Below are 18582 nucleotides of genomic sequence, written 5' to 3'. Positions count from 1 at the left end.
TTTAGAGGAAATTTGTGGTATAGTACCCTGGGTCACTACTTCATTGCTACAGACCAGCGCAAGGAGACTGATTATGCTTTTGGGTCCCAAGGCGCTACCGTGTCTCTAAAAAGACAGTTATTTTTTTGATACTACTCATCAGTATTACTTACTAAACTGTTGTTACACTTGTTACACAAGTTTTTATTATAAGAGAAACTTAGACTACAATTAGGGTGTGGAAATGTTAGAATTATTTTGCTCTTACTGTAGTACTGTAGCCCACTCCCTACAAGTCATGTTGTACAGTGCCCAAGTGGCAGTGCAAATTGCGTTGCTACAGATGCTGGTTCAATACCCATGCCGGCCACGACCGGCAGACCCATGAGCCTAGAAGGCCAGCATCCTGGAGTCGCCTCTTCACTGTTGACGTTGAGACTGGTGTTTTGTGGGTACTACTTAATGAAGCTGCCAGTTGAGGACTTGTGAGGCGTCTGTTTGTCAAACTAGACACTCTAATGTACTTGTCCTCTTGCTTAGTTGTGCACTCCTCTTTCTATTTTGCCAGTTTGCACTGTTCTGTACACAGTAGTTGTACGAAATCTTCAGTTTCTTGGCAATTTCATGCATGGAATAACCTTAATTTCTCAGAACAAGAATAGACATGAGTTTCAGAAGAAAGTGCTTTGTCTCTGGCCATTTTCTGGCCAAATGTCTGGCCATTTTGAGCCTGTAATCGAACCCACAAATGCTGATGCTCCAGATACTCAACTAGTCTAAAGAAGGCCAGCTTTATTGCTTCTTAAATTCTTGCTTCTTGAATTAGAACAACAGTTTTCAGTTGTGCTAACATAATTGAAAAATGGTTTTCTAATAATCAATTAGCCTTTTAAAATTATAAACTTGGATTAGCTAACACAACGTGCCATTGGAACACTGGTTGCTGATAATGGGCTTCTGTAAGCCTATGTAGATATTCCATAAACAATCTGCCATTTCCAGCTACAATAGTCATTTACAACATTAGCAATGTCTATACTGTATTTGTAATCAATTTGATGCAATTTGAATGGACAAAACATTTGCTTTTCTTTCAAAAACAAGTACATTTCTAAGTTACCCTACATTTTTGAACGGTAGTGTATATTGGTCATGGCTCCTGAGTGTCGCACAAAAGGATTGCCTTGCAGTTCTCCAGCTTTATCCACTGAGATAGTGGTAGGCGCATGGGATTTAAGGCACGAGAGCAGGAGGCACGGGACAGGCCGCAGAGCAGCGCACAGAAGATGGACCTAGCCCATGGGGAAAAAAGGATGAAGATCAAGAAGACTAACGAAAGCATAAAGATGTTGATGAAGTAATGCTGTTTTAAGTTAGAAATGTAACACTTTAGAGTACTTAAGCATGGAATACATTGCAAGTTGAGGGATTTTCACAACAGTAGCCAGGATATAAAAAGTCTATTGTCCTGCTAATAGGAATCATGTGCATGATGGCTACATTCTTTACTGTACCCACGTCACACATAATCACACATCATTGTTCTTCCTCTATCAACCATGGTTACCTGCAAGGAAACACATGCCGTCATCATAGCTTTGCACAAAAAGGGCTTCACAGGAAAGGATATTGGTACCAGTATGATTGCACCTAAATAAATAATTTATCGGATCATCAAGAACTTCCAGGAGAGCGGTTCAATTGTTGTGAGGCGCCTAAGAAAGTCCAGCAAGCACCAGGACCGTCTACTAAAGTTGAAACGTAGAGGGTCCTGGTGCTTGCTGGACTTTTTAGGCGCACATCTGAGCTATCTTTTTTTACAGTTGCATGGCAACAGCCGGATAAGATGAGGAAAAAGTAGGAACACACACACAGCTCTTGATCGTATCACTGATCTTTACTAAGCTACCAAATATAACAATATGCATTTCATAAATATTCAAATGAAGTGTGTACATAAAATGTATTAAACATGTCTGTAAAACCACAATGAGGATCTCGACCTACCAAGCAAGTTTTCATAAATCATTGGGTATAGTGTAAGAAAAATGTCAGAGTAATCTGAAATAGGGGCATAATTAATGTTCAAATTTATAACATAACATACATAGGCATTTCATAATTAAGACCTTTAGGAAATAATGTCTGGGGGGTGAAAATCCCAAAACATTCTGGCTGATTTTCTTGTGGCTGGCAGTTGGCATGGACCAATTTATCACGTAAATAAAATATTCCAGTGTTTCTTGACAGCATCTCCCACTTTTTGCGAGTTCAAAGTATATGTAGTTGTGAACAGAGTGTTCTTTAGCTTTAGAGGGTCTTTTTTGTAGCAGTTCATCTCCTGTTTACCCCAATGGCAAATGAAGAGCTTCATCGACACATTGTGGAGAATATCCTCTTCTTAGAAACCTATTGCGCATCTCCGCTGCTTTTTCTAGATAGTCCTGAAAATGATTTGTTGCAAGTTGGGGAGGGGGGTTCACACCTCGCTCAGCTATTAGACAATTCTTTAGTTGGCTGAATAGTCTACTGTTCAGCTAATAGCTCATCCTGCTACGCTTGTGAAAAACTAATCATAATACTTTTTCTCCTTTCCATGTTAAAGATTACAACTGCCAAAGTGTTTTTATCCACAATCGGCCCCAACCCCAATTAATACATTTGGGCACAGTCGATAGTGTGCTGGACTTCGGGCTAGAATGTTTAGGATTCGAAACCTGCTCCCTGCTTGCTACAATGAATGAGTTTGATACACCTGATATTGGATATGGCTGAAAAAAAGAACTTGCTAAATAGTGATTTCCTAAAAGAATATGCACAAACGTTACCCGTGACGCTGGGTAACTCTAAGTCCCGCGGTGTAAGCTCACAACTTTTAAAGGAGGAGCCACTGTACCTGCTAGCTAGATGATATTCAGACTGAAACAGGTACCAGCTCAGAGGATGCCTATGTGTGATAGGCATCCTCTGTGTGATAGGCCGTCCTCTGAGTCTGTCATTTAGAACAAAAATATTGGCTGCAGCAATCACGTTGCTAGAACATTTTACAATCCTACCATAAGAAATAACTGTGGTTTTTCAAACATCACGAAAACATTATATTCTTTGTTTGACTAATTTACAAAAAGTACAAATGATTACTGAAATGTTAGAAATCCTAATGCTTTTTTTTATACTGTAATGGTAATTATTTCTGCAGCTTTGCAAACGTAAGAACGTTACAGCTCTTTAGGGATTTCCAGATGAAGCATTACTAGCGGTACGTTGGGCCATGTGGTGGAGCTGTTAACATCATAAAATTCGCCATCGTAGAATACAGCCCTACATTCTGGGATGTCAAATCAAGATTGGGCGTCCTAGCAGAAATCTGCTGATTGGATTATGGTTAACCAAATAAAAGTCATTTCCATCTCCCCATGTCTCTCTGTAGCATCAATACCATCTATCAGTCCCTGATGTGAGTGTGTTGTTTGATGTGGGTGTGTGTGTGTTTCCATCTCTCTTTCAGTGTGTGTCTTTGTCTATATAATACATTTACCAGGTAAAAAGATTGGGTGTATTGTTTAGAATACTGAAACAAGCCCAGTGGCTTCCAACCGCCAAGGCCAAGCGATTCTGTTTGTGCTCTTTCAACCTTTTCCAATGCTATAAACCCTCATGATTCTGTGAGCTGGAGAGGAGCGTGTCAGCTCTAGGTCTACAGTGAGCTGGAGAGGAGCATGTCAGCTCTAGGTCTACAGTGAGCTGGAGAGGAGCGTGTCAGCTCTAGGTCTACAGTGAGCTGGAGAGGAGCATGTCAGCTCTAGGGCTACAGTGCGCTGGAGAGGAGCATGTCAGCTCTAGGTCTACAGTGAGCTGGAGAGGAGCATGTCAGCTCTAGGTCTACAGTGAGCTAGAGAGGAGCGTGTCAGCTCTAGGTCTACAGTGAGCTAGAGAGGAGCATGTCAGCTCTAGGTCTACAGTGAGCTGGAGAGGAGCATGTCAGCTCTAGGTCTACAGTGAGCTAGAGAGGAGCGTGTCAGCTCTAGGTCTACAGTGAGCTGGAGAGGAGCATGTCAGCTCTAGGTCTACAGTGAGCTGGAGAGGAGCATGTCAGCTCTAGGTCTACAGTGAGCTAGAGAGGAGCGTGTCAGCTCTAGGTCTACAGTGAGCTGGGGAGGAGCATGTCAGCTCTAGGTCTACAGTGAGCTAGAGAGGAGCGTGTCAGCTCTAGGTCTACAGTGAGCTAGAGAGGAGCATGTCAGCTCTAGGTCTACAGTGAGCTAGAGAGGAGCGTGTCAGCTCTAGGTCTACAGTGAGCTGGAGAGGAGCATGTCAGCTCTAGGTCTACAGTGAGCTAGAGAGGAGCATGTCAGCTCTAGGTCTACAGTGAGCTGGAGAGGAGCATGTCAGCTCTAGGTCACAGTGAGTCAGTAGTACTGTATAGTCACCAGAGCAAAGTGTTTCCCATAAAGCCTGACATTATGACTCATATTCAGTTTAGGTATAATATAACCCAGGCGTCTAACTTGCCCCAGTTGGACTCCAAAATACCTGGATTATAACAGAGTTGTTTTGAAGAGTCATTTCAATCTTTCTGTGTGGAAGACATTCACACACACACACACACACACACACACACACACACACACACACACACACACACACACACACACACACACACACACACACACACACACACACACACACACACACACACACACACACACACACACACACACACACACACACACACACCTTTTCAGTGATGATCCGATCCACACACTGTTTTCCTGTCAGTGGCAGGTTGCATGTGTCCAGAATCTTGAATTTTCCTCCCTGACAAAGAACAAAGGAAAAAGACAGAGAGAGCAAAGTTTATGTTAAAGGTCATACACAACGACCCAGTTGAACTGGCATGGTGGAGAAATTACAAGAGATTGTTATAATGCCATTATTGCATCAAATGGTTGTTTTATGCAACAGAATAAGGGGTTGTTAGAATGGTCATCTGTGCGTGTTCTGCTGAGGATGGGCCTCTGGAAGATTTATGATGTCTCTGGGTGATACTGCATTCCAGAACATGAGTTAATGTTTATGTTCTATAAGGTACCTCTGTCCTAGGGGTGTGTGATCCCCCCCCCCCCCCCCCCACACACACACACACAGCTTGCTCATGATGAGCAGTGTGAAGGGAGGGGAGAACTAAGACTGGAGCAGCAGTCAACCGGTATCAATAAACATCCTCAATTACATCCACCCGCTCCACCATCTGGACAGCCACACTACACCCATTACAGGTCATAGGACTGGACAGCCACACTACACCCATTACAGGTCATAGGACTGGACAACCACACTACACCCATTACAGGTCATAGGACAGCCACACTACTCCCATTACAGGTCATAGGACTGGACAGCCACACTACTCCCATTACAGGTCATAGGACTGGACAGCCACACTACACCCATTACAGGTCATAGGACTGGACAGCCACACTACTCCCATTACAGGTCATAGGACTAGACAGCCACACTACTCCCATTACAGGTCATAGGACTGGACAGCCACACTACTCCCATTACAGGTCGTAGGACTGGACAGCCACACTACTCCCATTACAGGTCATAGGACTGGACAGCCACAATACTCCCATTACAGGTCATAGGACTGGACAGCCACACTACTCCCATTACAGGTCGTAGGACTGGACAGCCACACTACTCCCATTACAGGTCATAGGACTGGACAGCCACAATACTCCCATTACAGGTCATAGGACTGGACAGCCACAAATACTCCCATTACAGGTCATAGGACTGGACAGCCACAATACTCCCATTACAGGTCATAGGACTGGACAGCCACAATACTCCCATTACAGGTCATAGGACTGGAGAGCCACAGCCACAAACACTCCCATTACAGGTCATAGGACTGGACAGCCACAATACTCCCATTACAGGTCATAGGACTGGACAGCCACAATACTCCCATTACAGGTCATAGGACTGGACAGCCACAAATACTCCCATTACAGGTCATAGGACTGGACAGCCACAATACTCCCATTACAGGTCATAGGACTGGAGAGCCACAGCCACAAACACTCCCATTACAGGTCATAGGACTGGACAGCCACACTACTCCCATTACAGGTCATAGGACTGGACAGCCACAATACTCCCATTACAGGTCATAGGACTGGAGAGCCACAGCCACAAACACTCCCATTACAGGTCATAGGACTGGACAGCCACAATACTCCCATTACAGATCATAGGACTGGAGAGCCACAGCCACAAACACTCCCATTACAGGTCATAGGACTGGACAGCCACACTACTCCCATTACAGGTCATAGGACTGGACAGCCACAAATACTCCCATTACAGGTCATAGGATTGGACAGCCACAAATACTCCCATTACAGGTCATAGGACTGGACAGCCACAATACTCCCATTACAGGTCATAGGACTGGACAACCAAAAAATACTCCCATTACAGGTCATAGGACTGGACAGCCACAAATACTCCCATTACAGGTCATAGGACTGGACAACCACAATACTCCCATTACAGGTCATAGGACTGGACAGCCACAATTACTCCCATTACAGGTCATAGGACTGGACAGCCACAATACTCCCATTACAGGTCATAGGACTGGAGAGCCACAGCCACAAACACTCCCATTACAGGTCATAGGACTGGACAGCCACAATACTCCCATTACAGGTCATAGGACTGGACAACCACAGTCACAAATACTCCCATTACAGGTCATAGGACTGGACAACCACAGTCACAAATACTCCCATTACAGGTCATAGGACTGGACAACCACAGCCACAAATACTCCCATTACAGGACATAGGACTAGACAACCACAGCCACAAATACTCCCAACAGACATGGAGGGCCTAGCACAGGTCCTGGTATATGTCTGTTATAGCTGGATGAGTCAACAGACGTGGTGGGCCTGGCACAGCTCCTGGTATATGTGTGTTACAGCTGGATGAGTCAACAGACGTGGTGGGAGAGGATGTTTTTTAAGTACTGGACAGCATTGTGACATCAAATGGACTTTGGTGGTCAAGGTGTATAGGTATCTGTACAGATGGTGCAAAAGCCATGACAGGGAGACAGGACAACACACAGGTCTTTCCATCATTGTAGGATTATTTTTGGGTGCAAACGAACTCAAGCTTACGGACAATGTCAAACGTGATATACCGAAGCACCTGAGTGAGTTGGGTGCGCAATTATGCAGGTACTTTCCCGAAACGGGTGGACACAAACAAATGGATTCGTTATCCCTTTCATGCCCTGCCTCCAGTCCACTTACCGATATCAGAACAAGAGAGCCTCATTGAAATTGTAACAAGCGGTTCTGTGAAAATTGAATTTAATCAGAAGCCACTGCCAGAGTATCCTGCCTTGGCAAATCGCACTGTTAAGACACTGATGCCCTTCGCAACCATGTAACTATGTGAGAGTGGATTCTCGGCCCTCACTAGCATGAAAACTAAATATAGGCACAGACTGTGTGTGGAGAATTATTTAAGACTGGGACTCTCTCCAATACAAACCCAACATCGCAGAGTTAAGAGCATCCTTTCAAGCACAAACTTCTCATTACCTGTGGCGAGTCATTTACAATTTTTGTTTAACAAATAAGGTTATATATGTAAGATGGCTAAATAAAGAGCAAAAATATTGATTATTATTATATTATTATTTTGTGCTCTGGTCCTATAAGAGCTCTTTGTCACTTCCCACGAGCCGGGTTGTGACAAAAATCCACACTCATTCTTACATTTAATAAATGTATCGTATAGTGTAGTGTGTGTGTGGCAGGCTTACAATGATGGCAAAAAAACAAACATTTGAGAGTGCGCTGACCCTGGTGCTAGAGGAGGTACGCAGCTGGAGGCTGAATGTTTGAAGTGGTATGGGGACTATAAAAAGTTTGGGAACCACTGATGCACAGTTGAAGTCGGAAGTTTACATACACCTTAGCCATTTCACGTAAATACATTTATGATTTCTTGCTCAAAGCGGGTGGTGGTTCGTGTGCAAAGTATGTGGTTATTGTAGGTGAGAGTAGTTTCTGAATGTGGCAATGCTAAGCGTCTCTGTCCCTCTCCATCTCATCATTAACAAGCATCCATGTTGTTGTCATTCCGCTAGGGACTCATTTTCAGCGTATTACTTCTCCAGTCAATAACCAGTGTGTGTGTGTTTATCCTGTGTTCCCATTTAATTAGCGAGGAAATAAATAATTAAACCAGTTTGTGTCGTACTGAATCATTAGTAAGGCTAGTTTTTGCAGATGCAAGGAGGTTACGACTGTTCAGAATGATGATACGAGGTTATGATTAATAAAAAAAATATATAAAAAAATAAGTTGATAGGTTTAAACGTTTTAGAGTTTAAATCGGGACATGGTAACTCTTTAAAGACTCGCTCTTGCAGTACCCCAGATGCTAATGAGTTCACTGTTAAACAATTATGACCATAGCAGTGACCATAGCAGCATGGTTTGTGACGTTATGCAAATATTTGGGGAAAAGTGAGAGAAAACCCATCGGACTTGGTTTGAATGGTTTTGTGCATCAACATAGGATTTGTATTATATTTTCTTAAAGGCAGAAAAGCCAAATGACAAGGGAAAGGTAGGCATATATCTTTATTTTGACTCTGTTCATGTTGTGTCAATACGAACATGTGACAAATCCTCTCCAACCTGGCATTTCTTCATTTAAAAAAATCATTTATAAGTAATAACTTAAATAATAATCAGTGGTGAAATAAAAATACTTTAAAGTACTACTTAAGTCATTTTTGGGGGGCATCTGCACTTTAGTTAATTATTTATTTAACTTTATTATTTAACTTTTACTTCACTACATTCATAAAGAAAATAATGTACATTTTACTCCATACATTTTCTCTGACACACAAAGGTAGTCGTTACATTTTGAACGCTAATCAAGACAGGAAAATGGCCAAAATCACACACTCATCAAGAGAACATCCAAGTTCTATTTTATAAATTACATTTACTTAAATATATTGAAAACCAAATACTTGTTGACTTACTCAAGTAGTATTTTACTGGGTGACTTTACCTTGAAGGTATCTTTACTTTTACTCAAGAATGACAATTGGGTTCTTTTCCCACCACTGAAAATATGAATGAAATGCCATGATAATAACCAAGTGTAATGGCTTGTTTCAAATGGTTTTTATTAAAAAGCATATCCATGTAAACATATGAACAAACAGAATTGTGACCTCCCCTTTTTGACCTCCCCTTTTTGACCTCCCCTTTAACGGTTATGTCGGTGACCATTTACATTGGCCTGGACAACCAGCAACTTCCACAAATACTTATATTACAGGCCCTAGGCCTGGACAGCCAGCAACTTCCACAAATACTTATATTACAGGCCATAGGCCTGGACAGCCAGCAACTTCCACAAATACTTATATTACAGGCCATAGGCCTGGACAGCCAGCAACTTCCACAAATACTTATATTACAGGCCATAGGCCTGGACAGCCAGCAACTTCCACAAATACTTATATTACAGGCCCTAGGCCTGGACAGCCAGCAACTTCCACAAATACTTATATTACAGGCCCTAGGCCTGGACAGCCAGCAACTTCCACAAATACTTATATTACAGGCCATAGGCCTGGACAGCCAGCAACTTCCACAAATACTTATATTACAGGCCATAGGCCTGGACAGCCAGCAACTTCCACAAATACTTATATTACAGGCCATAGGCCTGGACAACCAGCAACTTCCACAAATACTTATATTACAGGCCATAGGCCTGGACAAACAGCAACTTCCACAAATACTTATATTACAGGCCATAGGCCTGGACAGCCAGCAACTTCCACAAATACTTATATTACAGGCCATAGTCCTGGACAGCCAGCAACTTCCACAAATACTTATATTACAGGCCATAGGCCTGGACAGCCAGCAACTTCCACAAATACTTATATTACAGGCCATAGGCCTGGACAGCCAGCAAATTCCACAAATACTTTTATTACAGACCATAGGCCTGGGCAGCCATGGCAACAAACACTTCAATTACAGAGGCTTTTTCAGGGAATTGCATTTTACTTCCATAATCAGGTTGGTGTACTGCTCCAGTACGTGTTGGAGTGGATGAGAGCATTAGTCCATCTGAGCACCAAGGCGCCTATAGGGAGCTCTGGGACTGTCAAGGGCATCATTTAAAATCATAACTTCATCCATTACTGGAATCAAAAGCTCATTAGAGGTACTGACTCTTTACAATCAGAGAGGTTACAGTATAACATTAATATATTTCTTAAAAATGGAGCATATATATATATATGCTCCATTTTTAAGAAATATGTTCAATACTTTCGCAAGGCACTGTATATATATATATATATACAGTGCACGCCCCAATTAATTTTGCACGCCCCAATTTTTCAGTTTTTGATTTGTTAAAAAAGTTGGAAATATCCAATAAATGTCGATCCACTTCATGATTGTGTCCCACTTGTTGTCGATTCTTCACAAAAAAATACAGTTTTATATCTTTATGTTTGAAGCCTGAAATGTGGCAAAAGGTCGCAAAGTTCAAGGGGGCCGAATACTTTCGCAAGGCACTGTATACACACACACACACATACAAAGGACATACAGGTGAAGTTGGAAGTTTACATACACTTAGGTTGGAGTCATTGAAACTCGTTTTTCAACCAATCCACAAATGTCTTGTTAACAAGTTTTGGCGAGTCGGTTAGGACGTCTATTTTGTGCATGAAGGGTAATTTTTCAAAAGATTGTTCACAGACAGATTATTTCACTTATAATTCACTGTATCACAATTCCAGTGGGTCAGAAGTTTACATACACTAAGTTGACTGTCCCGTTAAACAGCTTGGACAATTATGTCATGGCTTTAGAAGCCTCTGATTTGATATAATTTGAGTCAATTGGAGGTGTACCTGTGGATGTATTTCAAGGCCTACCTTCAAACGCAGTACCTCTTTGCTTGACACCATGGGAAAATAAAAATAAACCAGCCAAGAGCTCAGAATTTTTTTTGTAGACCTCCACAAGTCTGGTTCATCCTTGGGAGCAATTACCAAACGACTGAAGGTACCACATTCATCTGTGCAAACAATAGTGCGCAAGTATAGACACCATGGGACCACGCAGCCGTCATACCACTCAGGAAGGAGACGCGTTCTGTCTCCTAGAGATGAACATACTACGGTGTGAAAAGTGCAAATCAATCCCAGAACAACAGCAAAGGACCTTGTAAAGATGCTGGAGGAAACCGGTACAAAAGTAAAGTGGTGATCCTAACTGACCTAAAATGGGGAATTTTTACGAGGATTAAATGTCAGGAATTGGGAAATTGAGATTAAATGTATTTGGCAAAGATGTAGGTAAACTTTCAATATGTATGATGTCCTAAATATAGTTGATCTGGAGACACTCCTACAGACAACACTGGAACAGGATGGCTTTGGGATTGCTTTGGATGCACGCACGTGCACACAGACACATACTCTTACCTTAGCGGAGTGCTCCATGGTGACGACCACCTTGGTTCCAGCGCTGGCCACCAGATCCATGGCTCCACCCATCCCCTTCACCATCTTACCCTGAAGGAGAAACAAAGCAATACAGTAAACAATAGAGCCTATAGGGGTACTCAAAGTAACACATCTTCCACACATGCCACCAGTAACAATCGATACAGTATGTAAAGTAACGTATCTTCCACACATGCCACCAGTAACAATTGATACAGTATGTAAAGTAACACATCTTCCACACATGCCACCAGTAACAATCGATACAGTACGTAAAGTAACACATCTTCCACACATGCCACCAGTAACAATCGATACAGTATGTAAAGTAACACATCTTCCACACATGCCACCAGTAACAGCCGATACAGTATGTAAAGTAACACATCTTCCACACATGCCTCCAGTAACAGCTGATACAGTATGTAAAGTAACGCATCTTCCACACATGCCACCAGTAACAATCGATACAGTATGTAAAGTAACACATCTTCCACACATGCCTCCAGTAACAGCTGATACAGTATGTAAAGTAACGCATCTTCCACACATGCCACCAGTAACAATCGATACAGTATGTAAAGTAACACATCTTCCACACATGCCTCCAGTAACAGCTGATACAGTATGTAAAGTAACACATCTTCCACACATGCCTCCAGTAACAGCTGATACAGTATGTAAAGTAACGCATCTTCCACACATGCCTCCAGTAACAGCTGATACAGTATGTAAAGTAACACATCTTCCACACATGCCACCAGTAACAATCGATACAGTATGTAAAGTAACACATCTTCCACACATGCCTCCAGTAATAGCTGATACAGTATGTAAAGTAACGCATCTTCCACACATGCCACCAGTAACAATCGATACAGTATGCAAAGTAACACATCTTCCACACATGCCTCCAGTAACAGCTGATACAGTATGTAAAGTAACGCATCTTCCACACATGCCACCAGTAACAATCGATACAGTATGTAAAGTAACACATCTTCCACACATGCCTCCAGTAACAACCGATACAGTATGTAAAGTAACACATCTTCCACACATGCCACCAGTAACAATCGATACAGTATGTAAAGTAACACATTTTCCACACATGCCTCCAGTAACAGCTGATACAGTACGTAAAGTAACACATCTTCCACACATGCCACCAGTAACAATCGATACAGTATGTAAAGTAACACATCTTCCACACATGCCTCCAGTAGCAGCTGATACAGTACGTAAAGTAATGCATCTTCCACACATGCCACCAGTAACAATCGATACAGTACGTAAAGTAACACATCTTCCACACATGCCACCAGTAACAATCGATACAGTATGTAAAGTAACACATCTTCCACACATGCCTCCAGTAACAGCTGATACAGTATGTAAAGTAACGCATCTTCCACACATGCCTCCAGTAACAGCTGATACAGTACGTAAAGTAACGCATCTTCCACACATGCCACCAGTAACAATCGATACAGTATGTAAAGTAACACATCTTCCACACATGCCTCCAGTAACAGCTGATACAGTACGTAAAGTAACGCATCTTCCACACATGCCACCAGTAACAATCGATACAGTATGTAAAGTAACACATCTTCCACACATGCCTCCAGTAACAGCTGATACAGTACGTAAAGTAACGCATCTTCCACACATGCCACCAGTAACAATCGATACAGTATGTAAAGTAACACATCTTCCACACATGCCTCCAGTAACAGCTGATACAGTACGTAAAGTAACGCATCTTCCACACATGCCACCAGTAACAATCGATACAGTATGTAAAGTAACACATCTTCCACACATGCCACCAGTAACAGCTGATACAGTACGTAAAGTAACGCATCTTCCACACATGCCACCAGTAACAATCGATACAGTATGTAAAGTAACCCATCTTCCACACATGCCTCCTGTAACAGCTGATACAGTACGTAAAGTAACGCATCTTCCACACATGCCACCAGTAACAATCGATACAGTATGTAAAGTAACACATCTTCCACACATGCCACCAGTAACAATCGATACAGTATGTAAAGTAACACGTCTTCCACACATGCCACCAGTAACAACCGAAACAGAACATAAAGTAATGCATCTTCTACACATAACAACCCGAAACAGAGTATTTTGCCAGTTGTTTGCTTTTCTCTTACGTAGGCCTGAGCATAGCTCTCTTTCCAATCCAGAGGCTAAACCAAACTGGCACTGTATACAGTAATGCACTGTAGAGAGAGGCATATTAACAGTCTGCCCAGTGGGGAATACAACTGAATAAACACTGTATTACTTCAGAGTCCAGCCCCAGCCAGCTTGTTTCTTGTTAATGGACACAGTGAAAACACGAAAACACACACACACACACACACACACACACACACACACACACACACACACACACACACACACACACACACACACACACACACACACACACACACACACACACACACACACACACACACACACACACACACACACACACACACACACACACACAATTGAGGTCTGCATTCAATACAGACTAGAGAAAACATTTGTTTCCAAAACCAGTGAAGAAAAATCTAATTAGAACATCAAAATTGGATTGCCAAGTGGGAGAATAATTTTACGCAGGTCTCTCATTTCTCTGTGTCCAATGAGCTTTCCTGGCATGCACATGCCCAGGGGGTGAGATGACTGAAAAACCCATTTAAAAGCTGCTTCGCTCATCAATCACAACTGCCTGCACAGCGCTCTGTTGAATATCCAGGGGATATATGGTTGGTATGTGTGTATACAGTCTGTCAGTATTCCTTACAGTATACAAATACAGTATGCATTAGAGTTTGGGTGAGGTAGAGAGTGAGAGAGGATGGGAGGGAGGGAAGGAATTTCACCCAATAAAGTTGTTCCCGCTCCAGATCTCTTCTTCATTCCTTGTCACACTGACTACTGAATAAATGAAAGCAACACAGGAAAATACATTTTGTTGAGCAAACACTGAAGCAGGTGTGTTGTACTCAAGTTTTTCACAATTCCTGACATTTAACCCTAGTAGAAATTCCTTGTCTTAGGTCAATTAGGATCAGCACTTTATTTTAAGAATGTTTAATGTCACAATAATAGCAGAGGAAATGATTTATTTCAGCTTATATTTCTTTCATCTCATTCCCAGTGGATCATAAGTTTACTTACACTCAATTAGTATTTGGTAGCATTGCCTACAAATGATTTAACTTGGGTTAAATGTTCCGGGTAGGCTTCCACAAGCTTCCAACAATAAGTTGGGTGAATTTTGACCCATTCCTCCTGACAGAGCTGGTGTAACTGAGTCAGGTTTGTAGGCCTCCTTGCTTGCACACGGTTTTTCAGTTCTCCTCACAAATTTTCTATAGGATTGAGGTCAGGGCTTTGTGATGGCCACTCCAATACCTTGACTTTGTTTTCCTTTAGCCATTTTGCCACAACTTTGGAAGTATGCTTGGAGTCATTGTCCATTTGGAAGACCCATTCGCGAGCAAGCTTTAACTTCCTGACTGATGTCTTGTGATGTTGCTTCAATATAACCACATAATTTTCCTACCCCATGATGCCATCTATTTTGTGAAGTGCACCAGTCCCTCCTGCAGCAAAGCACACCCACAACATGATGCTGCCACCCCCATGCTTCACGGTTAGGATGGTGTTCTTCGGCTTGCAAGCGTCCCCCTTTTTCCTCCAAACATAACGATGGTCATTATGGCCAAACAGTTCTATTTTCGTTTCATCAGACCATAGGACATTTCTCCAAAAAGTACGACCTTCGTCCCCATGTGCAGTTGCAAACCGTAGTCTTTTTTATGGAGGTTTTGGAGCAGTGGCTTCTTCCTTGTTGAGCGGCCTTTCAGGTTATGTCAATATAGGACTCGTTGTACTGTGGATATAGATACTTTTGAACCCGTTTCCTCCAGCATCATCACAAGATCCTTTGCTGTTGTTCTGGGATTGATTTGCACTTTTCGCAACAAAGGCACAGCCAACTCAGTGTATGTAAACTTCTGACCCACTGGAATTGTTGAAAAAATTACTTGTGTCATGCACGTAGATGTCCTAACTGACTTTCCAAAACTATAGTTTGTTAACAAGAAATTTGTAGAGTGGTTGAAAAATGAGTTTTAATGACTCCAACCTAAGTGTATGTAAACTTGCGACTTCAACTGTAAATGGACACTAAATCTCAGGAGTCCAAAAGGAAAAAAGTAATCACACACAAAAAATGAAATTGTCAGTTGTGTGAGTTTGACACTAGGTAGTCACTCTGTGAAAGGACACTGTGCCCTTTTTCCTATCGTCAACAATGATTAACTCTTGCCCTAAACAAGCCTAGATCGTGCATGTGTTTGTGAGTGTGCGCGTGCAGGGAACCCCATTTATTACTTTTTAAAAATAATTAGGAACTCAGTCATGGCCTCAACCAAAGTCTTGGCTTCCAGCGGGAGTTTACTGTGAACACTGAGTCTGTATCTGCTTTAAGTTACAGTTTTAACAGTGGCCAAGTAGGCTACTGTGGCTATTTGATCCTAATGTAGGCCTACTAGTGGCCTACCATCAAAAACAATGGAGAAAACTATAACTATATATAACATGAATATGGAAATAGCTGTTCTATCATTAAGCCTACAGTAGCAGCCAATGTGTGTTGTTCAATGTAGACCTACATTCCATGAGTCTTTTGAAAGAAAAAAACACGCAGGGCTTGACATTAACATGTTAATCCACTTGTCGTTTGATGCATTATTATTCCCATACCATTATTACAGAGAATAAGACACATAATGCTACCCTCTGCCTATTGGCTACTTAGCTTATTCAAGACCGTCTCAAAATACAACACTGCCCCTTTACCTAACTGGTTTTTCAAAGATGTCTAGAAATGTACATGTTTTGTGCTCTTGTAGTAAGCAATCACTCCCCTATTGCTGACTACAAATGATCTATAACTGGGTTAATAACTCACTAACTAGCAAAGGATATGAACTAAATGTGCACGTGGCTACATGCAGCTCTCGCTTTGATCTCAAAACAAGCGCATCTCCTCACGACCGCTCATGCTGTAAACACAGTTCAAAGTAAATGTCACGGATCCATATAAGGCAATGAGCAGTGAGTGTCAATGCAATAGAATCCTACTCCTCTGCGTTCTGCTTACAACATCATCACTTGCATAGCTTGTTTTCTTTCGGTATGTTTCAATAAAAAGTGGCTAATTTTGCGTTGATTCGAGCACAATTTCCACAGTAAAGGGAAACGTTGATATGTTAACGGGAAAGCTCTAGAACAGTGGTCACCAACCTTTACTGAGTCAAAATTCAAGCTGATAGACATCTTTTTTAACATAACTTAAAAAACGTAAGTCTATGCAACATTAACCAATTAAAAACAGTCCTGTAGTAATGAGGTTTGTGCAGTAAACTATAGGCCCAATACATTTTCACTGCATATTGGCTTTGCTTGAATTGCCCTTCCAATGAATGCATTGTTGTTCAGGCCATTTAATTAAAAAACATAGATTTAAATATCACACTGGTAATAGATCCGTTGTTGTATTACTTGTGAAGCACAGCTGAGTGAACATACATTTAAATCATTTTACTTTACTGGGCTGATGAAGCCTGCATCTGATGGTCAGTCTCAGCGGAGAGAGAGAGCAGCAGACTGAGGGTCCATCTCTCAACATCCCTCCTCTCTCCCTTTCCTCCACTGACTCTGACCAAAAAGGGACACCGTATTACATCTGATGGTCAGTCTCAGCGGAGAGAGAGAGCAGCAGACTGAGGGTCCATCTCTCAACATCCCTCCTCTCTCCCTTTCCTCCACTGACTCTGACCAAAAAGAGACACCGTATTACATCTGATGGTCAGTCTCAGCGGAGGGAGCTCTCCCTTTCCTCCAGACTCTGACCAAAAAGGCAGCAGACTGAGGGTCCATCTCTCAACATCCCTCCTCTCTCCCTTTCCTCCACTGACTCTGACCAAAAAGAGACACCGTATTACATCTGATGGTCAGTCTCAGCGGAGAGAGAGAGCAGCAGACTGAGGGTCCATCTCTCAACATCCCTCCTCTCTCCCTTTCCTCCACTGACTCTGACCAAAAAGGGACACAGTTTTCCAGCTGATGGTGAAACTCGAGTCGCACCGCATTATTTCTGCCTCCTGCACAACTTCATGTTGTTACTCTTATGAACAGAGAATATTAAATATTGTTCAATATAAAAAAACAAGCCACTAATAATAACAATGCCAGCCTATAGGTACACTTTCCTACTCATTCATTACTGCTGCAGTGCTTGTTGTAGCGCTGAGTGGAAGTAGGAAGAACATGTATTTTATGGCTTATAAAAGTGATTAATACAAACTGTTGACAGTGCTGAGTAAGAACGTACACATATACTCACTCATAAAAACAGCATCTCATTGCTGTATTCGTTGACCGTCTCTCTCTAGTTATGGTTATAAACGTTTTGAAATCTCACAGTATCAACTTTTCTGTAGCTTCCTTTTATCCCTGCTACGTTACTGCAGACACGGTCATCTAAGCCATTCGATTGGCCAGCGGTAGGCCTATAGTGCACGTGATTTGCTCTCTGGGCCCGCCAGGAAGGCAGTGTTTGCATCTTCAGAGACATAAAATGGTTCGAAATGGCAAAAGTTTGCCTACCCGGCATGCAGGGCAGCTGACTGTATTATTGTTTTTTTTACAGAAATGTTTGGCGATCAACTAGGAATGCCGGTTGGATCTTGATCGACCGGTTGGAGACCGCTGCTCTAGAAAGTTGAGTGATGTTCAATCTCGTGCTTCTCTCTGTGGGCGAATATTTCTGCATGGCAGTCCCATTAAATAAACCCATAAAACACCTTCTCAACGTCAACAGTGAAGAGACTCCGGGATTCTGGCCTTCTAGGCAGAGTTGCAAAGAAAAAGCCATATCTCAGACTGGCCAATAAAGGGAAAAGATTAAGATTGTGT

At 42.2% G+C, this 18582-nt stretch overlaps 1 protein-coding gene across 1 annotated transcript in view; it reads right to left on the bottom strand.

Moving 5' to 3' along the window:
• Positions 1-18582, bottom strand: part of LOC124036565 (succinyl-CoA:3-ketoacid coenzyme A transferase 1, mitochondrial-like) — a 126181-nt gene that overhangs the window by 14711 nt on the left and 92888 nt on the right. The window contains exons 14-15 of the mRNA XM_046351286.1: positions 11551-11640; positions 4717-4797 (exon numbers count right to left, since the gene is read on the bottom strand). Of these exons, the coding sequence (XP_046207242.1) occupies positions 4717-4797; positions 11551-11640 (171 nt within the window). The remainder of the gene's footprint in view (positions 1-4716; positions 4798-11550; positions 11641-18582) is intronic.

Source organism: Oncorhynchus gorbuscha, linkage group LG05, assembly GCF_021184085.1.
Source record: "Oncorhynchus gorbuscha isolate QuinsamMale2020 ecotype Even-year linkage group LG05, OgorEven_v1.0, whole genome shotgun sequence".
Taxonomy (NCBI): Eukaryota; Metazoa; Chordata; class Actinopteri; order Salmoniformes; family Salmonidae; genus Oncorhynchus; species Oncorhynchus gorbuscha.
This window is presented reverse-complemented; position numbering and strand designations above follow the sequence as displayed.